This window comes from Schistocerca americana, chromosome 3 (genome assembly GCF_021461395.2).
Source record: "Schistocerca americana isolate TAMUIC-IGC-003095 chromosome 3, iqSchAmer2.1, whole genome shotgun sequence".
Lineage (NCBI taxonomy): Eukaryota > Metazoa > Arthropoda > Insecta > Orthoptera > Acrididae > Schistocerca > Schistocerca americana.
Window position 1 is genome coordinate 348,292,214 of NC_060121.1, and position 24,895 is coordinate 348,317,108.

The 24,895-nt window shown below is 42.7% G+C and overlaps 1 protein-coding gene across 1 annotated transcript in view; it reads right to left on the reverse strand.

The window, feature by feature from the left end:
* LOC124607278 (sialin-like) overlaps positions 1–24,895 on the reverse strand; it is a 79,654-nt gene that overhangs the window by 14,477 nt on the left and 40,282 nt on the right. Inside the window, exons 6-8 of the mRNA XM_047139557.1 lie at positions 19,606–19,758; positions 13,827–13,959; positions 3,468–3,709 (exon numbers count right to left, since the gene is read on the reverse strand). Of these exons, the coding sequence (XP_046995513.1) occupies positions 3,468–3,709; positions 13,827–13,959; positions 19,606–19,758 (528 nt within the window). The remainder of the gene's footprint in view (positions 1–3,467; positions 3,710–13,826; positions 13,960–19,605; positions 19,759–24,895) is intronic.

Sequence of the window (24,895 nt, forward strand, 5' to 3'; positions counted from 1 at the left end):
CACGTTCTTTACCAAAGGAAAATGTAAGACTTCCGCATAGTCGCATATCTGGACACTTTATAAAATCAATAAGGTGATTATCGATATCTTTGTTTATGCCTGGCCTTGTCAGTTGACAAATAATTTTCTTATTTCTCTTCACTCTACAACTGGAGCGCATGCATGTTAAACAGTCTATTCCAACTGCCTTATCATTATTTACAACCACTTTATTTCCTTGGTAATCTTCTTGAACACAGAAGTCATTGTTTGAGGTTAGGTAGTTAAGCTAAACTAAACTCCACCCGAACAGGCCATGAAGGCCCGATGGTACCGACCGGCCGCAGTGTCATCCTCATCCCACAGGCGTCACTGGATGCGGATATGGAGGAGCATGTGGTCAGCACACTGCTATCCCGGCCGTATATCAGTTTACTTGACCAGAGCCGCTACTTCTCAGTGAAGTAAATCCTCAGTTTGCCTGACAAGTGTTGAGTGCACCCAGCTGCAGACCAGAGGATCACCATTCCAAGTGATAGCCCAGTCTGACAGCACTAAACTTTGGTGATCTGACGGAAACTGGCGTTACCACTGCGCAAGGCCATTGGCTGATGTTAGGTAGTTGCATATCTTTATTAAATCGTGTTACATGACTAGCTGGTTGTGGCAGAACCGCGAAGTAGCTGTGACAAAACATAAGATACAGTGGACAACACCGGAAATTCCATGAATCGAATGGCAGATTTGCAGTTGTCTATAAGGAGATAACAATGTCACACTGAATGTAAGTAAATGTAGTGTAAATTTCATAAGTCGGGCAAGAAATCCAATACTGTAAGATTACAATATTGATGAAAAATCAATAAAAACAGTAGCAACCGTAAAATACCAGGAAGTACCATCTGTACTGATGTAAAGTGAAATTACCACATAAAACACAAATTGGGAAAAATCTGATGACAGGTTAAGCTCCATTAGAAGAATCTTAAAGAAATGTAATCAGTCCACGAAAGAAAGGGCTTACAAAACATTTGTTTGACCGTTGTTTGAGGTTTGTTCGTCAGTTTTGGGCCCTTACCAAGTTATATTAATAGAAGAGCTAGACAAGATCCAACACGGTGGAGCACACACGTGCTAAACAAACTACAGTGGCAGATGCTACAAGAGGGGTCTTGTGTCCCACGGAGAGGTTTACAGTGACAAAGCTGAGGAAATAAGTTTTAGAAACAGTCAGGCGACATTTACTTCCTCCCGCACATATCTTGCAAAATGGCCACAACTACAAAATCTGAAGTATTAGCGTTAATGTGGGGGTGCATCGACAATCTTATTACTTCACACACCATTTTTGAATGGAAAAGGGACAGAAATTAGATGACAGAGGTAGCAGAAGTTCCATCTTTGTAACAAAATGTAAGTAATGGATTTGTTTAAAATAATTTTTTTCTACTGGCAGTCAGGATTTTCTTTTTAAACTATGGACTGCATAGCAAAGGCAGGTGCATGATGTTTCTCTACTGCCAATCACGACTTTCTTTTGTAAATACGGACTATGTAGCAATGGCAGATCCATGATACCTTTTTTAAGAATACATCAGTGTAACCATCTTTCTCTGCAAAGGAAGTGACAGTATGGAAAAATAATATTTTTTTTCTAATTCTAGTCACTATTTTCTATTTAAATAGAGTGTGTGTTTCCATCGGTAGACACATTTCATCCTAAAAGCTAGTAATAGGTGTCCAAATAGTATGTGCACAATATCGCTCACACATCCCATTACAAGAGGGAAGCAAGTTTGTAGATGTAGACCACCAAAGTGAGACGCAAGCTCTAGGCGAAACCTGATATCAAAGTCAACCATATTTCACTCTCGAGTAGCCGATGGAGAAAATGAACAATTCACGAATTAAGCACCGAGCCTTTCTGTATTCTTATACTAGATAGGCACTGTGTGCTGCCACCTCCTTAGAAGACGTTGTTATATAAAGTACTGCTGCTCTTTGTGTGTAATACTAAGAAATGTATAATTATTATTAACTTATGTTACTATAAAATGCACTGTTGACAAAAGGATATACTATTAATGGAACTGAAGATATCCGAGTTACACATCTTATCTCATTTGAAAAGTCGCTGCTGGTGTCAGCCAGTGGATTACAGGTCAAAAATCTGTCTGCTTCTGTGCATAAAAAACTGGACAAGTGCGGGTAGGACTCGCACTGTGAGTGTTCCATACAAACTTAATTATGTATACAGATAACAATAATCATCATTTCTTGTGGCTCAATGACCTAGTGCAAGTCTTTTCTATTGGGCGCCGCTTCAGCGACTTACGTGTTCCTAAACTATCTGAGTTTTCTAATCGTGGAAACGGGACCTACATTTTAACGTAGAATCCGAACCACATGTTGTTCCTGACGAATCGTCACATCGTTGATAGGTGAAGGCTAGGGTGAAACGATCCAAAAATCCGTGATCCGAACGAGAGTCAATCTCGTGACCTATTAATCTCAAGACGCATACTTTTATGCTAGGCCACCAGGTCCAACGTGTATAGATTCTGATGAGTGAGTCTCCAAGTCTCAAAATATGTGACAGATACGGCGGTATCTTTTGATTTCATTGACTTACAAGTGTAAATTTTTCACTCCGCCAGGGGACTGTAGATCCCAGTGCGCGACATAATTTTTAACTTGTTACCCATCCACGGTACTGGAAAAAAGTGGTCTTAACAGACAGCAAAGTGAGACTATAAAGATTCCTTATATACTGACTGAACTAAACATGCTTGGAAAGAAAATGCTTCTGAGTGCCTGCTGCAGTATACTGGAAAACAAACTGTACAGTTAAGAAATTGTTTCTGTCTGCAAATTATGGGTAATGCAAAGAAAAAATGTGATAATAAGGTAAGAGCAATCCAAGGGACCTCACTTTGAAAAGGATTTTTCCATATAATCACAGATAGAAATGCCCCATTGCGGAAGGGCGGCTATTCAGTGGTCAACAATCATTTATGCCAACCTATGACTTTTTCAGACATGCACCAATAATTTCTTTAACAATATCAACTTTGTGGAAATTAATGGCACTGCAGTATTTGTACCATGGTTTTACAGTAAGTAATGCATGACATCACTTCTAATAGAAGCAACTGTGGATAGTAATTTATAGGTTTCTTGGTTTTGCTGTTCAGCTTAAACAAAGACCTTGAGCTAATTTAACTACTAACTGCACTCTTTAGTACAATAGGGGCAAGGTAGATCAAATGCTGGCATTTTCGTACGTTCGTCACTGACTGACTGCCGTATCGTAGCCAAGGCTTCACAATGTTGCATTTTCGAACTACGGTAATCTGACAAATATTGCTCAAATCCACGTTCCTTAACCTGCCCTAACGTTATTTTCAGTTTCTTTCCCGAAGGCAGTACACTGTGAGCTAGGTGCTACGCTATTCCTACTTAACACAAGTGATGGTGACGTGACGTACATTTGCATTTGTGACGGCTCCAACGATGTACGGGACGATGATGCCCGATATGTTGGCGAAGGTGTTGACGAAACCGACGATGGTGCCAGCGTAGTTGGGCGCTATGGCCTGCATGTTCATGTAGATGCCGGTGCAGTGAGAGGCCATGCAGAAGCCGCTCAGCGCCAGCATCGCCACGATGGCGGCCGAGTCGCAGCCCACCAGCGCCACCACCACCAGCGCCACCGCGGGAACCAACAGACCTGCGTGCAATAGGGCGCTGTAGCTGGCTCCGCTCTTCTGCCAGCTACTTGACACGGCATGCAGAGTTGCAGTACAAGTGAACTGGCTGTGAGTATCATTACTTAATTGTACACTGTAGATGGCCCCTTCACAGTTACTTCATTCACCGCTTCCAATTGCTAAATTATAAACTTCTCTACCCAAAAAATTTAGCCTTCTATGTAAAAAGGTACAAGCCTATCCTGACATAACTAGTGCACAGTAGAACTGTCATACTAATCTTCAGCTGGGGTTTTCCCCAGATACAACGTATTTTTTTCTTTACCCAAACAAGTGTGGACACTTATGTGTCATCTTGATTGATGATGATGATGAGGTCCCATACCCCACGACAGAGCGTAGGGAAACAATGCGGGAGACCCGCACCGCCATACTAGGCAAGGTCCTAGTAGAGGTGGTTTGCCATTGCCTTCCTCCAACCGTAATGAGGATGAATAATGATGATGAAGACGACACAACAACATCCAATCACCTCGAGGCAGAGGAAATCCTTGATCCCGCCGGGAATCGAACGTGGGACCCCATGCTCGGGAAGTGAGAATGCTACCGCGAGACCACAAGCACCGGACCATCTTGATTAGATCCTATGTAACTCTGCAAGCTTCCGTGGTCGTTGTGTCCAAAAGGTCCTGAGGAAGATCCCAGCAGAGGGTTCGAAACGTCGAACATTTTAGGAGAAACATGTCGCGACCTAATAACCCAGAATTTTAACTTGATTAGATCCTGTTTTATTTCTGTAAGATACTAGATTGTTACACAAGTTCGCAGCGTTTTTCCGTAAGTTTAATAAACACAACTGATACACATTTGTTCAGCCAGAACATTATGACCACCTACCTAATAGCCAGTATAACCACCTTTGGAATGGTTGACAGCGGCGATGCGTCGTGGCATAGAAGCAATGAAGCTTTGTTAGGTCGCCAGAAGGAGCTGGCATCACATCTGCACACACAGGGCACCTAATTCCCATAAAATCTGGGGAAGGATCGATGCACTCTGACGCCAGATTCAACACATCACAGATCTGCTCAATCGGGTTCAGATCTGGCGAGTTGGGGGACCAGCACATCAAATGGAACTCACTAATGTGTTCCTCGAACCACTCCACCACACTGCTCGCCTCATGACATGACATAGTATCTTGTTCAAAAATGCCACTGCCGTTGGGAAACCTGATCTTCATGCAGGAGTGTACGTAGTCTGCAACCAGTATACGATAGTCCTTGGCCGTTATGGTGCACTGCACGAGTTCAACTGGACCCATGAAAGCCCACGTGAATGTTCACCAGAACATAATGGTGCCACCGCCAGCTTTTCTCCGACCCACAGTACAGGCGTCAAGGAGCTGTTCCTCTGGAAGACGACGGATTCGCGCCCTTCTAATCGACATGACGAAGAAGCTATTGGGATTCATCAGATCATGCAACCTTTTGCCATTGCACCAACGTCCAGTTTCGATGGTCACGTGCCCATTTCAGTCGTAATTGCCGATGTCATGGTGTTGACACTGACACTAGCATGGATCATCGGCTGTGGAGGCCCATCGTTAGGACTGTTCGGTGCGCTGTGTGTCCTGACACAATTTTACTCTGCCGAGCATTAAAATCTGATCTTAGTTTTGCCACAGTTCACCACTTGTCCTGTTTTACCAGTCTGCTCAGCTTACGACGTCCGACATCTGTAACGAGGGGTAGCCGCCCAACCCCACGAAATCTGGACCTGGGTTCACCTTGGTTTCGACACGCCTGTTGAAGACACTCACCACAGCACTCCTCAAACACTCGACAAGTCGAGCAATTTCCGAAATGCTCGTGCCGAGCCTCCAGGCCATCACAATCTACCCTGGTCAAACTCAGGTAGATGGTGCTCCTTCGCCATTCTACACACGGCAGCACGCTCACCGATACCTCATGCACCGTGCGTGTGTCTGACTAGCGGTCATACTTGCCAGGTGACGCTGCTATCGCTTGGACGGGCCTTATATCAATAGTAGATCGGTAGTCATAATGTTCTGACTAATTAGTGTGCACATAACAGAGACTTTAGTCATCAATAGCATATTCTCCTTCACTATTTACAACATTCTGCCAACGCTAGATAACTTCTCGATTCCACGACCGTAGAATCACGTGGTTTTGAAGTGAAGAACACGGCGAGCCATGTTCGGTGCACATTTTCATGTCGAAAGAAAATTCCTTTAAAGTTGTTCGACAGGGGGCGGAAAAGGTGGGAGTCTGAGAGCGAAATCTGGGTGCGGAATGACTTCCCAACCCGATTCCTGTATAGAGTTTTTTGTCACTCTATCAGAATGCAGGCCGGCTTTATTGTGGAGCAGCTTCACCCAATGCAGTCTTCCTGGTCGTTGTTCTTGGATTGCATCTGCGAGACGTCTCACTTGCTGACAATAAATGTCAGCAGTGATGGTCACAACTCAGGGAAGCAATTCGTGGTACACCACACTGCCGCTGTTCCATCATATCCATAACATTGCCTTTCTGGCTGAGCTCAGGTTTTTGTATGGGGACTTCTGCTTTGTTTGGGCTCAACCATTCCATTAATTTTCTTATGTTAGCATAAATACACCATTTCTCGTCACGAGTAACGATACAGTATATGAATGGTCGGTGTAGTTCATGATCCAGCTGATGAGCAAGCAGTGATGCACATATGGCTACCCGCTGATTTTTGTGATTCTTGGTTTAGCGCAAGCAGTAGCCACACATCCGATTTTTGGGCCTTCCCCAGTGCATGCAAATATCGCACATGGTGAAATAACCACAGTTCATCACATTTGCCAATTCTCAAGTAGGCTGACGTGGATCGTTGTGGATTGACATAGAAACCATTCGGATCGCATCTCCAGAAATTTTGAGAGCCACTTTCATAGACTGCAACCTACGTATTCAGGGCCTGCTGCCACTGGGTGAAAATGTTAATGTATAAAGACGCGTATTCGCGCCGCCGATACTTGGCGCATCCCCCGAAGACGTATCCAAGCGCTGAACAATTCCCGTATATCGGAAGCAACTGTAGGAACGCAACATTTTATAGTTAATGTATTTGGACAAGGAAGTTCGTACGGCACTTATGCGCATATCGTCAGAAAGGAATTTAATTCCATGGGTTACAACACTTCTGCAGCCGCATTTCATTGTCATCCCAAACCAATAAGTTCAGAAAACAAAAGACGTACCTTATGTTCTGTCAACAAATAGTTCATTAGCAATAAGGTTGTAAGATTATGGCAAATACTGATTAACATATCACGATATTAAACTCTAATAACCGTTGTTTTCTGTGGTTCATTCGCGTTCAAGAAGTTAATATCCGTGCAAAGTATGGAAACTTCTTTTGTTTCTGTTGTAGAAAGAACCGTCACAAATTCATTTGCACCAAAACTGAAAGTTGTGTCTCACACATAGCTCCCACAAATTCTACCTCGGTTGACAATGTGTTCCAGTGTATTTGAGTTTGAAATATACTGATGGAAAAAAAATCGCAATACCAAGAAGGGGTTGTGTGACATAAAATAAAGTTGGTAGTCGTGTTTCTATATCTGATACATGATGTCTATTCAAATTTTGCACCAGTCGCATAAGACAGGCGCTAGTAGCCTTATTATGAGAATGCAAGTCAGGTTTGCCTTAAATATACCTTCTAATGGTCGTGAGCGTTTGTTGCATTTGAGACTGGACGTGGTGGGTTGATGGTCGTCAAGACTGCCTTTGAGGCGACAAAGACGACATTATCAACACCTCACAGAGTTTGATTGGAGTCGTGTAATATGGCTACGAGAAGTTGGATGTTCCGATTCTGCAGACAGACTTGGCAGGAATGTTGCCAGCGTACATCATTGCTGGTAGCGGGACTCACGAGAATGTACGGTCTCAAGAAAACTGGACTCCGAGCGGCCACTTGGCACTACCGAGAGGGTATTCGACGTACGGGTCTGAGGCATCCTGCCGCATCTGCAGCAGCAGTTTGAGAAGAAGTTAGCAGCACAATGACCCAACGAACTGTTACAAAACGGTTACGTCAAGGACAGCTTCGAGACAGACACCCTGTAGCGTGCTTTCCACTGACCCCAATCCACCGCGATTTGGGACTTCAGCAAGTTGGAGGGCAGAGTGGTGGTGTGTTGTATTTTCTGACGGAAGCAGAATCTGCTTCGGTATCAGTGATGGCAGTGCATTGGTTCCAAGGAGAGTAGTTGAGGGCCTGCAACCAACCACTCTGCATGCTAGACACACGGGACTACACCAGGAGTAATGGTCTGGAGTGCAATTTCGTATGACAGCAGGAGCACTCCCGTGGTTATCCCATGCACCCTGCCCGCGTATTTGTAACAGTCTGGCGATTCAGCCTGTTGTGCTGCCATTCATGAACAACATTCCATGCGGAGTTTTCCAGCACATGACGCTCCTCCACATACCGCTTTTGTAACCCATCATTACCTACAGAGTGAGGACATGTTGTCCTGGCGTTCTTGATCACCAGATCAGTTTCCAGTCGAGCACATACGAGACATCATCGGACGACAACTCCAGCGTCATCCACAAACAGCATTGACCGTCCCTGTATTGACGGACCAAGTGTAGCAGGCACGGAATTCCATCCCACAAACTGATATCTGACGTATGTGCAGCACAATTCATGCTCTTTTGGATGCTTGCGTTCAACATTCTGGCGGTCGCACCGTTTACTAAGGCACATTTGCAATGGCTTATCTCGCGCATTGTTGTTGCAATGTTTATCAGTTTAATTATTACTTTAATATGTTACCTAGACAAATGTATTCCCGAAATTTCATTACTCTACATTAATTATTTTTTTTTGATGATTCGTTTTTTTTTTTTTTTTTTTTTTTTTTTTTTTTTTTTTTTTTTACTGCAGCTCGTGATCGTGCGGTAGCGTTCTCGCTTCCCACGCCCGGGTTCGATTCCCGGCGGGGTCAGGGATTTTCTCTGCCTCGTGATGACTGGGTGTTGTGTGATGTCCTTAGGTTAGTTAGGTTTAAGTAGTTCTAAGTTCTAGGGGACTGATGACCATAGATGTTAAGTCCCATAGTGCTCAGAGCCATTTTTTTCGATTTTTTTTTTTTTTCGTCAATGTGTATTCAAACCGCACGTATACGCATCATACAACGTAAAGATTTGAGTAAGTTGACCGCTGTGTTTGTATGATGGCAGTCAATTCAGTTTTATCAGAAAACCATTGAGTGACAGCCTGAAGTTAAAAACATTGTATTAACCGCTGACAGTCCACGCCTTCGAGAATTATTACTTCAGATCAGATTCAGGTCGTGCTGTTACATTAAACCTGTGAAGACTGTATTACAATGAACAAATCTCTCTTACTACCCTACGGAGTACACATTGCTTACCGCAACACTTAACATTTCTTTAAGATCCAGAAATACTGAGAAAGACACGAAAATCACAGCTATCTGATCCTAGACACGAACTGGATCTTCATATCGAATCACCTGTACCCGCAGACCAGTACTGTAAAATTGATCAGTACGATACCCCAATATCTATCACTCGTTTTAAGACCTTAGGAGAACGATTAGATATTTATCGACCGTTAATGTAAATGTAAAAGCTACTCAACAGCGTATTTAAACACTCTGAAGATACCTGCTAAAGCTTCTGCAACCTAGCCTCCATAGGAATAAATCCGGATGAAGATCTTCCTATAAGGCTAAGACATTCTGTACTACTGGAAGAATTTCACACATCTTACGGCCTAGAAGGCCAGCGACGCATTATTCGCCTGCTGCGGCAGCAAATACCCTTCGTATCTAACAATATTCCTGATTCATTTAATATACGGGTTTTGTATCACTGGAAAGAAGATCTGAGAAGAACAGTATCAAGAACTGACATACTTGTAAAACTTTGCTGGTTATTTCCAAAGAACTATTACTGGTGAAACCGACATTTCGGCCACGGTTACAGTAGCCTTTTTCTGGGTCTCACAGTAGCAGTAAAAAAACTGTTACTGGTGAAACCAACGTTGCCGCGCGCGATTAGCCGAGCGGTCTAAAGGCGCTGCAGTCATGGTCTGTGCGGCTGGTCCCGGCGGAGGTTCGAGTCCTCCCTCGGGCATGGGTGTGTGTGTTTGTCCTTAGGATAATTTAGGTTAAGTAGTGTGTAAGCTTAGGGACTGATAACCTTGGCAGTTAAGTCCCATAAGATTTCACACACTTTTTTTTTTAAACCAACGTTCTGGCTACACTTACTATGATCTTCTTCTAGGTCTACCGGTAGACACTGATGGATACTGTAACCGTGACCGAAACGTAATAGATTTTTAAAAAATGATGTGGTATCATACCCATAATACTGATACGTCAGCTGTCTCGGGCCACAGAAGCCTACGCAATTAGAGTATCAAGTGAGTCTACGAAGTGCAGGTGGTAGACAATATTAGAAAGAGTATGGAGAAATGGTCTCACCTCAGCAACCAGAAGGTATGTTTTTTATATGCCCCACAACTTGCAGATAAAGGACAGATGGGAAAATGTTAAATGGTGCATTGTTTTCTACGGACCTTCACTCGAAGAGAATGCCCCTCATTCAGTGATCTATTTGAGATTGGCGTTAATCTCCTAACACGAATACAATACTAATGAGATTTCGTCTACACCCTAACGTATTTCTCTGGTATCGTACCATTAACACTGGCAGAGAATAATTTATCATTACTACTGAAAGTACCATTTATCGAGTCCAGCGACTTCCTTTTGGACGCATATGTAGCCCCTTCCTTCTCTCTGCCACTCAGGGGGACTCGTCAGATGCCGCTCAGAGTTTCCGAAAGTTGCTGCTCTTGTAGATTGAAACACTTGGCTGCAAAAAGTGAAGGCGCGAATACTGTAGTTATTTACTGTTACCTCACGTCCTTTCTGTCTATGGCGAAATAGGCTACAAGTTCTTCGAAGGTCATGGGAATATAAACAGGAGAAGTTTGAGACGGGGTTCACAGATGGTGATCCTCGCCACTGCTGATGGACGAATTATCACCAGGTCTGTGCAGATGGTCATAACTTGATAAACCAGGGAGGGAAGGACGTCGCGGATTTTGTGTTTGAAGGAAACATTATCTCTGATCCATGTTTGCATTCTTTCACATGCATTAAGATTAGTCTTGGTGGAGAAAGTGGCACATGTTACGTATTCCTCTGTGTTATATTCCAACATATACTGTGATGTGAAACATATATAAGAGTAATTGCCGGCCAGTGTGGTCGAGCGGTTCTAGGCGCTTCAGTCTGGAACCGCGCGACCGCTACGGTCGCAGGTTCGAATCCTGCCTCGGGTATGGATGTGTGTGATGTCCTTAGGTTAGTTAGGTTTAAGTAGTTCTAAGTTCTAGGGGACTGATGACATCAGATGTTAAGTCCCATAGTGCTCAGAGCCATTTGAACCATTTTTTGTGCTACACAACGCTCTTTAACACTCATTTGTTATTAACAAGACACATACCACGGCAAACCGAAAGGATCATTGATTGGCTTCGGTTTAATAAAGTCGATATAAGTGATGACTTTAAAGAGGTGGATCTTATGGAAAAAATATCTCTCCACAAGCCACAATCGACGAACTGGCATGCAGTCGTTAGGCTACAGCCTTACCACTGCCATTTCAACCCAACAGAGTTGACATAGGCCCAAATTAAAGGTTGCTTTCCCAGGAATAATAATAAATCTACCCTTTCTGCAGTCGAAGCATTCACAAGAGAAGCTGACAGGAGCGTCGCCACTGATAATTGGAAGACAGCCGTCAAGCGTACGCAGAGAATCATGGAAAGAGCATGGCAGAATGGAGCTCTGTTGGAAATTTCACGGGATGAGATGATAATTTAAGTAAATGACAACAGTGATAGTGACAGCTATAGCGACACTTCAAGAATCCTCCATAGCGATGAAAGTGATATCAGTGGAGATTTTCCATTATCCTAGTAGAAATGGAGCACAGGCGGATCCAGTTACATGTCTGGCGTGCGCAGTTATGTAAGCACATACGTATTAAAATCATATCTTCGTAAGTTTTGAAATTTTAATAAGAAGGCCTTAACAGCAACTAATTCCAGAGGAAGTTCATATCAGGAGTTTAGTATTTATAACACAAAATAAATGTTACTGTTTACAATATAACTGCTGTAATACAGATACCCTGTTATTTGTATCCCTTTTCTTCGTGCCATACAATAGAGGTTGGCCTGTTCAAAGTACGTTTTCCCACCGTCATAAATAAACTTAATCTTATTTTCCGTTGTGTTAGAATTAAGTAGGCGAATCAGAAAAATTAATAACAGTTTCATTACAAACCTACAACGATGATTTTCTCTTGTCGAAACGGTACAAGTGCCCGATAGGTAACTGACTGGAAAGCGGACCGTTGTGCGTCACATTTAAGTCAAATTATTTCGCATTAGAGATCTCCGACAGAGTTCTGGTTTCGAATTTATGATGATATGATGTATTCTTAAGAGTTCATTCGCATAAAGTGTTCGCCTAATTTCAATAAAGAAAAGTTTCCCGCATGTCTTGAGAAAACTGTCCTTATATCGTCTTTGTTGCGCAATTAAACTAAAATCAAAACTATTGTAACGTTTCCAGAACATATTGATGCAGTTTCCATAGTCATAAAGTGAACAGTTTGCCTGACAGCCCGAGTGAATGAAATGTAAGATTACGCATGTGTTCCGTGCGGTACGTGGCAAATCTGTTCGGCGTCTCCACGTGCTCTTGCCGAAGTGTCAATCCTAAAGGAATTTTGGACAGACTATAGCCATCAGGGGAACACTTTTCAGACTTTCGCATTACAATAGAAGGTTCATTAAATTTTGTTGTTCCGTTTTTAATTATAAAACTCAATTGATGTTCGTTGCGGTCTTTTCCTGAAACTTCAAAAATTACTCTGGAAAAGTAAGGTTTTTCAAAACGTGAAAAACTGTTCCAAAATACATCATAGTGATGTGTCTAGGAACAAATATTCACGATAAAAATTAATAGTGTTGCATTTTAGAAAATCTTGTAAATACTGCACGTAATAGCCTATGTTTGCGTCAATAGTGTACTAACAAAGCAATAACTAGTAAGTTAAATCAGATTAATAAGAAGTATTCCCACCAAACTAATAAGGAGAGTTATAAAAAGCCATTTACAGGTTAGAAACATTTTGAAATAGAAGCTATTGGAAACTAACACAAATTTCAATCTTCAAAACAGTAAAAGCTGTTAACACTACAAAAACTTAGTTTATTTGCAAATGTCGCGTGTTCCATAGTAGAGCACTTTCTTCCGTTTCACGGTACAACATGTCGAACGACGAAGGAAGCATGGCTCAAACGTCCACACTTTATGCAACTAGTTTTAAAAATATACAGAATTTTACTCACCATAAAACTGTGTAACAAGTAGCTTTAATTTATTATACAGCACTTAAATATGTGGAACTCATAAATTTACAAATGCTACATGTCCCACAACAACAACAAAAATACAGTAGAAAATGCCGGATATTGCTTATGGTGGTGTCCAGTGCGCATTTCTTCATGTTATAGTAAAAATCAGTAACTAGACCGAGACACCGACAACGAAACATCATGTGTTCCTAGGTATAATATCCTCAAGGTGCAACACTCTGTCCTACTGTTATTCCGAGTGGTCATGTGTGTAGTTCATCCTTCCGCTTCTATTATTATTATTATTATTATTATTATTATTATTATTAATAGTATTATAATCATAACGATAGTTAATTAAAAATGGGATGTAAAAGGATTTCTTTCTTTAGAGCCGTAATCCAATGCAAGAAACGGCCTAAGGCCTTAATCTAACGAAATTAAGTAAATCAATAGCCACTATGTCCCCTCAGTCGGTTACCGAAAGAGAGTTTGAAGCCCAGGAATTCCCGAGAGCATTGTGGACAGTAAAATAATGAATAAAAATATAATTATTCAGGGCTGCTCCACTACACAGCGTCACTTTCGGTAAAAAGGAAATTAGATAAAAATTCTAGTAAAAAGGCTCTAGGCACAAAAAATAGATACAATTCATAAACTTACCTATTCCGTTTATGATACGGAATCCACACATTTTTGACACGTAGTCCTTCCGGAGAATAAGGTCAATCAACCAGCCAAACAGCAAATTACCAGCTGCGCCAGTGATGTGAGGAACAGAAGATAGGATGCCATTCTGTGCAAAATAGAAGGACCATTTTTACAATGCGCTCGGGGCTATGAACAATTAGGTAGATTAGTCCCAATGGTTGTCGCATCTACGAGTATTTATCTACAATACAGACACTCCACGACTTAATGGAAGCTAAGTCTGAAAATGAGCTACCAGAGGTCGAAATACTTCGTTAACTAATAAAATTGTCAGTGGATGATATATGACATTAAAATACTTAAATGAAATTTCTTTAATCCAAAATATTATTGACAGTTTCTTTCTGGATATAAAATCATATATTTTCTGTGAAATCTAAGAGACTGTTTTATATAAGAAGTGAGTAAATTGCTCAAAATTAGGGACTTAATCTTGGCGACGAAGTGTTGTGTATCTGCAGTTCAATAAATTTTGATGTATAGAAAATCTGTTTTCCAAACAGTTATCTTCATTATCTCCTCTTCTATAGTACAAAAGGATCAGAAAATATAGCTCCGTATTAAATCCATGAAATCAGGTTTAATTGTCCGGAAAAAGTTACAGTCCTATGAGAAAGATTGTAACATTTTTCTTTTGGCTGTATTAAGTCCTATGGTAAGCACGTGATAATGGACTGTATGTTCTGAAACCAGTTACTTAACATCATATGAAACAATAAAAACAGCTGTCTGGAAAACAGGTTTTCAATATATTTATATTTAACATTTGCTCATATTGAGGGGTGCCTGAAAGCGGGTACAGGCAAAATAAAGCGACTGATGGAAAGCATATTGAAGCAAGCAGACCGAAACTTTGCATTATATTCCCGAATTTCAGACCCTATGTGTGCATATTATGTTATCTTTGTCTGAGCAATGAGGTACAGTAAGTAGTAAGCACCTTGGATTTGTGTTCTAGATCGAAATCTCCAGCTGACTTTCCTGATTTCAGTTTCCAACTCTACCAGAGGGGTCTGCTTGTAAATAACTCCAATATTGCTTCCCTCACCCGAATGCAATAACAGGGAAAACGTTATTCTTCCCGGCGTAGGGGCAGCGCTGATTTCAATAAAGTTTATGTAACACATACTCCACAACCAGGTTAAGCCTCGACACATCAGCAATTCACAAGATTGTTTGAGACAATTGCCCAAGCTTTTATCTGGGCAGACCGGCTGAAGCTTTAATACAAGACACCATGGACACTTGGGTACATATAGACTAAAAAACTCAAATGAATTTGCAGTCACCACTTACGTAAATCAACATGGATACTCTGTTTCTAACATCAACGATAGTTTACAGATATTACTTACCACTGACGAAGCCACGAGACCTCCTAAACGAAAAAGGAACATACATTCACACCCTCAATTCGCCTCGATACATTCTAAATGAGCAGCTGGAGCTAGCTAACAAACCATTTCCTTTGGCTGTTCGCAAATATTAAAGACAACTTGGAGCCCCCCGCCCCCCAGCTAAAAATCTGAACAGGAATTTTCTTACACCAGTAGAAGAACGCCTGCAAAACGTAACATCCTAACAACTATTACAGAAGATAAGGAACAGAGATCGAAATCAATCCACTAAACGCTAAGCAGACACTCAGGGTAACCTAATAACAACTTTTTTTAATTTTTAGCTTTTCTTAAAACATGCTATAAAGGTAAGAGCTGCGTTTACACAGCTACTGATCGAAAATATGAAATGGTCCACCTTAAAGGCAATACTTAAGGAATGTGCTTCACGAACACTGGAGCGTGAGTCGTGTACCGGTATTACGCAAGACAAGCGCAGGGGGGATGCATCGATTAGGAGCTGACGTTGTGAGTCTGTATTCCTGGACAGCTCGCCGTTTCTTAGATGGAGGTGCGTCCGATTGAAACTGGACCAAATTTCCACCAGGGGTGGTCGGCATTGCTTATGCTCAGAATTAAAGTAATTAAAATCTTGAGCGATCCTTCAACAGTAGATGGAGTGCCCCAAATAACGCCTGACAATAAAGTGTTCCACAGTAGGGGAATCTCCAAGTCGCCTCTCTCCCACAGCGCCCTGAGAAATTGTCTGTGGTATCTTCTCATGTTCGATAGGCCAGATTGAAGCTGTTCGTCCTGCTGCTTCGATTATTTATTATTGACTACAGTTACACTTATTTCACGCCATCTGTGCGCACGCTCATTGAGACGTTCAGAAGCAAAAAAAATGTTTCTTCTTTAAATATTGCAGAATAATACTTACACTGAACAGCCAAGACCTCATTACCACTGTCCACCGCGACGTTGGATGCTGCCTCGTGCCGATGCGGGCACAAAAGCATGTAAGCGGAGCAGACACGATCGGGAGATCACCCTAGCGAAGATTAGGTGCTCCAAATGGGTATATCCGTTGAGATAAGCGACTATGACAAAGGGCAGATTCTACGCAGAGCCTATGAATGAGCATCTCAAAAACGACGAATCTGGTCGAATGTTCAAGTCTTTCTGTCGTGAGCATCTATGGAAAGAGGTAGAAGAACAGTGAAACTACTACTAGGCGCTAAATGGTTGGACGTCCACAAGTCTTCATAGAACATGGCGTTCGGAGGCATCTCTGCTCTGCAAAGTAGGGTAGATTATCATCTTTGGCATCTCTGCAGGAAGAGCACAATGCTGGTGCACGCACAAGTGTTTCGGAGCACACTGTTGATCGTACATTGTTGAAAATGGGGCTCCGCAGCAGACGACCCCTACGTGTTCACACGTTGACCCAACAACATCGTGAATTACGATTGCATTGGGCACGGACCATCGGGATACGACCGTCGATCAATGGGAACGTATCGACTCTTCAGGTGAGTCACATTTTTTATACACTAGATCGATGGTCGTCTCTGCAAATACCGTCATCGAGTTGAACGGTGGCTCGAAAGGTGCAGCCCGCCATGGACGCAGGATGATGGGAGCAGAATTATGCTATGGGAGACATTCTCCTGCATGGGACCTGTGGAAGTAATCGAAGACACGCTGACAGTTGCGAACCACCTACATCCCTTCATGCTTTATATCTTCCCCGACAGCGATGTCATCTTTCAGGAGTATAATTGTCACAGTGCTATAGTGGTTTGAGCGGTATTATAGTGAACTCACGTTGATGTTACGGCGACCAAATTCGCCTGATGTAAATGCTATGTAAATTATCTGGGTCGCTAGCGGGCGCCATTACCGCTTTCGCAAATCAGTGGCCCGTTATTTACGTGAATTACATACCTCCACAAATCCACCAACAAAAAGTCGGATCCCTGATACGCGGAATATGCGGTGTTTTTCGTTTCAAAAAAGGACAAACAAGCTATTAAGCAGGTGGTCATAATGTTTTCGCTCGTCAATATATTTTGGCGATATCTCTTTCAGAATCTGCAAACCCCATGTCGTGTTGTCTGCGACTCTTGCCAAACACTTTTGACTGTCTTCTCCATTGTGCATCACCGTCCTTCTGTACAGGCGGGACCAGCTGAAGTTTCTTCTGCACACACAACTGTTTCGGAAGGCTCAGCGACAACGCCCTCTCTAGTAAGGTGATACAAACTGTGTCCAGCGCTGCCACATGCATACAAACTACGAAGGGTAGAATTTACGATACTCAGATCCGATTTGGACCCTTTGACTTCCAGCCGTTTGCACATGTAAGGTAATTGGTACCTTAAAGAGTTTTGGAATCTTTCGGAACCCCATTTGTGGTTGAATATATTCATTGAAGGATCTTTGAACAGTGTACATTGATTTATAAACTGACAACGTCTAAAAATGTCACTGTCAAGAAGAGATCTTTTTTTTTTTCTTTTCTCCCATCATTCGCTGTCAAATGACTGACCATAGTTTCGCTAGAGATGTAAGAAGAGAAACTAATGAATTCGATAAGGACAGAATGTTAACAAAAAAGAACCGGTCACCAGCAGCTGTAATATGAACCAATGTGGATGTATAGTGAGGTGACAAAAGTCGTGGGAAACCTCCTAATATCAAGTCGGACCTCCTTTTCCCGGAGTAGTGCAGCAGCTCGACGTGAGTTGGATTCAAAAAGAAGCAGGAATTCCTCTGCAGCAATACTGAGCCATGTTGCGATTAGAGCCGTCTATAATTGCAAAAGTGCTGCCGGTGCGGGATTTTGTGCACGAACTCAACTCCTGATTACGTCTCATAAGTTTTCGATGGGATTCACATCGGGCTATCTGGGTGGCCAAACCATTCGCTCGAACTATCCGGAATGTTCTTCAAACCAGTCGCGAACAACTGTGGCCCTGTGACAATGCACACTGTCATCTAAAAAATGCCATCGTTGTTTGGTATCACGAAGTACATGACCGGCGGAAAATGGTCTCCAAGCAGCCGAACATAACCGTTTCCAGTGATCGGTTCAGTTGGACCAGACGACCCAGTCCATTCCATGTAAACACAGCGCACAGCATTATGAAACCACCATCGGCCTGCTCTGTGCCTTATTGACAACCTGGGTTCACGCCTTCTTTGGCTCTCCGCCGCACTCGAACTCTGCCATCAGCTCTTACCAACTGATATCCGGACTCATCTGACCAGGTCACCGTTTTCCAGTCGTCAAGAGTCCAGGAGAGGTGCTGCAGGCGATTTTGTGCTGTTAGCGAAGGCACTCGCGTCGGTCATCTGCTGCCAGAGCCCATTAACGCCAAATTTCACTGTACTGTCCTAGTCCGCCCCCGGTAGCTGAGTGCCGCCGGCACGGTAGCTCAGCGTGTTCGGTCAGAGACCAGTCTGGTCTCTGTAATAAAGAAAACTGAGTCAAAGGATCAACAACGAACTTCATTGGATGTCTTGTGACGTCCGCTACGACCAAATATACCGAACAACAACGGAAGAAAAGGTGGTCAGCGCTACAGAATGTCAATCCTAAGGGCCCACGTTCGATTCCCGGATGGATCGGAGATTTTTTCCGCTCCGGGACTGGGTATTCTATTGCCCTAATCATTATCATTTCATCCCCATCGACGAGCAAGTCGCCGAAGTGGCGTCAAATCGAAAGACTTGCACCCGGCGAACGGTCTACCCGACAGGAGGCCCTAGTCACACGACATTTACATTTTACCCCACTGTCCTAATGGATACGTTCACCGTACGTCTCACATTGATTTCTACGGTTATTTCAAGCAGTGTTACTTGTCTGTTAGCACTGACAACTCTATGCAAAGGCCACTGCCCTCGGTCGTTAAGTGAAGGCCGTCGGCCACAGCGTTGTCGGCGGTGAGAGGTAGTGCCTGAAATTTGGTATTCTCGCCGCACTCTTGACATTGTGGATCTCGGAATACGGAATTCCCTAATGATTTCACAAATCACTGCCCTTTTATGCCTTGTATCCTCACTATACCACCGGTATCTGTGTTTGTGCATATCGCTACCCCACGACTATTGTCACCTCAGCGTATGGTTCAAATGGCTCTGAGCACTATGCGACTTAACTTCTGAGGTCATCAGTCGCCTAGAACTTAGAACTAATTAAACCTAACTAACCTAAGGACATCACACACATCCATGCCCGAGGCAGGATTTGAACCTGTGACCATAGCGGCCGCTGGGTTCCAGACTGTAGCGCCCAGAACCTCACGGCCACTCCAGCCGGCCTCAGCGTATGTGTCACTGAGAGTGTGTTTACGCTGAGAGCATTGGTAGAAGTTTCCTATACTTACACTTTCCACATCAAAGTGCAAGATGTCGGCGATATAGAGCGGCAGCGAAGAGAGAAACAGGTAGAAGGTACAGTCGTAAGTCACGAAGTACGCTACCAGCGCCCAGATAGCTGGCGTCGACAGCAAGCTTCTCCAGGGCACTGGCAGTTTTTGCTGCAACATGAGAAACATAGTGCACACGTTACTCCTCCTTACCACACTACATTGCTCACGCACTACTGCACGAACAGCTTGCTAAACCAAACGAACAGTGAAATGATAATCAAGAGAGAAATTATGACCCTGTCTCCTTGAACTGGTGTATGGCAGTGATATTGTGGAAGTAAGTGTCCAGTAATCACCTAATGATTATCATTATAGAGCAGTTCAAATCACATCCTCAGCGCGAAAGGATTGAAAATATGACTTTGGTACTCAGGCAACAAATAAAACAGTATCCTACTAAAGGGAAAAATGTGTTTTGGATTAACGTTTTCTTTTTTAGTATTTTTATACTGTACCACCAGCTTTGCTGATACAATATTTTTGTTGTTGTTTCGTTAGATCCACCAGCTATAAGACCGGAGGTATAGCATGTGGAACTTTGCATTCCTTGCCGATTTTTGACGGTGATAATTTGGTAAAATTGACACTAAGTTGATGGCGCAGAAGTCCAAAGACAGTCAACGTTACTACTGAATGGAACTGGATCCCAAATTAGTACCAATGAGCGAAGCCAGAATCGTCTTACAAAATAAACACGTTTTTAAATCATTTTCGGATACACTAAATCGTGATAACAGTTGCATTCTAGCAAAGATGTTATGAAGGCTTCAGTACCGAGACACGAACTGCCGACGCTACCAACGGAGGGGCAGTTTACTCCTCGTCACTGTAGTCTAGAGATAGTTTCATTAACTACTAGTCAAATCGACACGGGTAACGAGTTGGATCCCAGCACTGTTTAATTTTGAAGGAATCATCCTCGTTCTTTCAATGGCCTTGTCAAAGACAGTGGATAAAAGGACAAAGGTTCATGGAACCTTCTAGACCTTGGGGTGGGAAACTGCCTTAAAAGAACAACGGCATGAGGATGAAGAAGACAGTGGAAATCACTGCGATAAAGGTACTTCATGTGTATTCACTGGACATGTGGCGTGTAATTGATGATCTCTCCTTTGGTAAACGATTCTGGATTAGTATTCCATCCGAATTTCCTGGAGAGGACTGCAAATGGAGAGAAAAAGAATAAACGACCAACGAAAGAGTAACATACAACGAGACAGAGAGTGGAATGTTAGAAGTTTCAACGTGGAAGGGAAGTTACAAAATCTGCAAATGGAAATGTAAGGGTTCAACCTACATACAGTGTGGTCAATAAAGTGAAACGAAAAAATAGTCAGAATTTTTAGTCAGACGAATGTAGCATAATCTCAGCAGCAACAGAAAACGGTATAACATGAGTAGGATGCGTTATAAATAGGATGATGGCGCAGAGAATGAGTTATTGTGAACATTTCAGTTTTAGGATTATTCTCATCAGAATCGGCAGCAAATAACTGCCAATACAAACAGTTCGAATATACATGCCGACGCCACAAGCAGAAAATGAAGAGCTAGAGAAAACATATGAGGACACTGAACGGCTAATTCAGCGTATAAAGTGAGACAAAAATCTAATAATCATGAGCGGCTGGCGTACTGTGGTAGAGAGAGGAATAGGAGACAGATATAGGAAAATATGGGCTCAGTAGTAATTTTACTGAATAGATTTTTCCTAACACTGCTCAATAACCTAAGTAATAACCCAGTATTCGTGTTAGAATTGCCAAATCAACGCAAATTACTAGTGATGCATGAAAATGTGGACGTAGCTGAAACTAACGCCAGTTATCGCCAATCTAATAAGTATTTTTCCATTTCATTTCTTTATAGTCAAATGTATGTGTAATGTTTCTCTGAAAACTGTGACTGGCGGCTGACTGCGAGGGCCTGAGAACTGAAGATGAGTCGCGAAACAGATCCCCGCTGAAAAGTAGAGTCCTGGGGCAGGCACGCACTGAACGAACAAGTGGTGCCAGGGACGGGCCTCACGTTTCGGTAAGTGCCTTACAGAGTGCTGGAGGCGGCTTCCGGAAAGTTATAAAGTTCCATTTTCAGAAGCAGCGTAAAGAATGCTTTCCAAAAAGATAGAGATCTGTAGGTGGATGGGAAAACACGACACATTCAGGGTGATTAAGTATCTGTTGGACGCAAAGGACAGCAGTAGTAATCGATGATTGAATTTTGTAGGGGAGTTCGTTTCCGGATTGGTTCACAAAAAGTATTCTCGTACATCTACATCTACATCTATACTCCGCGAGCCACCTTACGGTGTGTGGCGGAGGGTACTTATTGTACCACTATCTGATCCCCCCTTCCCTGTTCCATTCACGAATTGTGCGTGGGAAGAACGACTGCTTGTAAGTCTCCGTATTTGCTCTAATTTCTCGGATCTTTTCGTTGTGATCATTACGCGAGATATATGTGGGCGGTAGTAATATGTTGCCCATCTCTTCCCGGAATGTGCTCTCTCGTAATTTCGATAATAAACCTCTCCGTATTGCGTAACGCCTTTCTTGAAGTGTCCGCCACTGGAGCTTGTTCAGCATCTCCGTAACGCTCTCGCGCTGACTAAATGTCCCCATGACGAATCGCGCTGCTTTTCGCTGGATCATGTCTATCTCTTCTATTAATCCAACCTGGTAAGGGTTCCATACTGATGAGCAATACTCAAGAATCGGACGAACAAGCGTTTTGTAAGCTACTTCTTTCGTCGATGAGTCACATTTTCTTAGAATTCTTCCTATGAATCTCAACCTGGCGCCTGCTTTTCCCACTATTTGTTTTATGTGATCATTCCACTTCAGATCGCTCCGGATAGTAACTCCTAAGTATTTTACGGTCGTTACCGCTTCCAATGATTTACCACCTATGGCATAATCGTACTGGAATGGATTTCTGCCCCTATGTATGCGCATTATATTACATTTATCTACGTTTAGGGAAAGCTGCCAGCTGTCGCACCATGCATTAATCCTCTGCAGGTCCTCCTGGAGTACGTACGAGTCTTCTGATGTTGCTACTTTCTTGTAGACAACCGTGTCATCTGCAAATAGCCTCACGGAGCTACCGATGTTGTCAACTAAGTCATTTATGTATATTGTAAACAATAAAGGTCCTATCACGCTTCCCTGCGGTACTCCCGAAATTACCTCTACATCTGCAGATTTTGAACCGTTAAGAATGACATGTTGTGTTCTTTCTTCTAGGAAATCCTGAATCCAATCACAAACCTGGTCCGATATTCCGTAAGCTCGTATTTTTTTCAGTAAACGTAAGTGCGGAACCGTATCAAATGCCTTCCTGAAGTCCAGGAATACGGCATCAATCTGCTCGCCAGTGTCTACGGCACTGTGAATTTCATGGGCAAATAGGGCGAGCTGAGTTTCACATGATCTCTGTTTGCGGAATCCATGTTGGTTATGATGAAGGAGATTTGTATTATCTAAGAACGTCATAATACGAGAACACAAAACATGTTCCATTATTCTACAACAGATTGACGTAAGCGAAATAGGCCTATAATTATTCGCATCTGATTTATGACCCATCTTGAAAATGGGAACGACCTGCGCTTTCTTCCAGTCGCTAGGTACTTTACGTTCTTCCAGCGATCTACGATAAATTGCTGATAGAAAGGGGGCAAGTTCTTTAGCATAATCACTGTAGAATCTTAAGGGTATCTCGTCTGGTCCGGATGCTTTTCCGCTACTAAGTGATAGCAGTTGTTTTTCAATTCCGATATCGTTTATTTCAATATTTTCCATTTTGGCGTCCGTGCGACGGCTGAAGTCAGGGACCGTGTTACGATTTTCCGCAGTGAAACAGTTTCGGAACACTGAATTCAGTATTTCTGCCTTTCTTCGGTCGTCCTCTGTTTCGGTGCCATCGTGGTCAACGAGTGACTGAATAGGGGATTTAGATCCGCTTACCGATTTTACATATGACCAAAACTTTTTAGGGTTCTTGTTTAGATTGTTTGCCAATGTTTTATGTTCGAATTCGTTGAATGCTTCTCTCATTGCTCTCTTTACGCTCTTTTTCGCTTCGTTCAGCTTTTCCTTATCAGCTATGATTCGACTACTCTTAAACCTATGATGAAGCTTTCTTTGTTTCCGTAGTACCTTTCGTACATGATTGTTATACCACGGTGGATCTTTCCCCTCGCTTTGGACCTTAGTCGGTACGAACTTATCTAAGGCGTACTGGACGATGTTTCTGAATTTTTTCCATTTTTGTTCCACATCCTCTTCCTCAGAAATGAACGTTTGATGGTGGTCACTCAGATATTCTGCGATTTGTGCCCTATCACTCTTGTTAAGCAAATATATTTTCCTTCCTTTCTTGGCATTTCTTATTACACTTGTAGTCATTGATGCAACCACTGACTTATGATCACTGATACCCTCTTCTACATTCACGGAGTCGAAAAGTTCCGGTCTATTTGTTGCTATGAGGTCTAAAACGTTAGCTTCACGAGTTGGTTCTCTAACTATCTGCTCGAAGTAATTCTCGGACAAGGCAGTCAGGATAATGTCACAAGAGTCTCTGTCCCTGGCTCCAGTTCTGATTGTGTGGCTATCCCATTCTATACCTGGTAGATTGAAGTCTCCCCCTATTACAATAGTATGATCACGAAACTTCTTCACGACGTTCTGCAGGTTCTCTCTGAGGCGCTCAACTACTACGGTTGCTGATGCAGGTGGTCTATAGAAGCATCCGACTATCATATGTGACCCACCTTTGATACTTAACTTAACCCAGATTATTTCACATTCGCATTCGCTAATAACTTCACTGGATATTATTGAATTCTTTACTGCTATAAATACTCCTCCACCATTGGCGTTTATCCTATCCTTGCGGTATATATTCCATTCTGTGTCTAGGATTTCGTTACTGTTCACTTCCGGTTTTAACCAACTTTCCGTTCCTAATACTATATGCGCACTATTTCCTTCAATAAGAGATACTAATTCAGGAACCTTGCCCTGGATACTCCTGCAGTTTACCAATATTAGGTTAACTTTTCCTGTTTTTGGTCTCTGAGGACGGACGTTCTTTATCAACGATGATAATGTCCTCTCTGGTAAGCCGTCAGGTATTTTATCGTTTCGCCCAAGGGGGGGTCCCTCTAACCTAAAAAACCCCCGTGTGCACGCCACACGTACTCTGCTACCCTAGTAGCTGCTTCCGGTGTGTAGTGCAC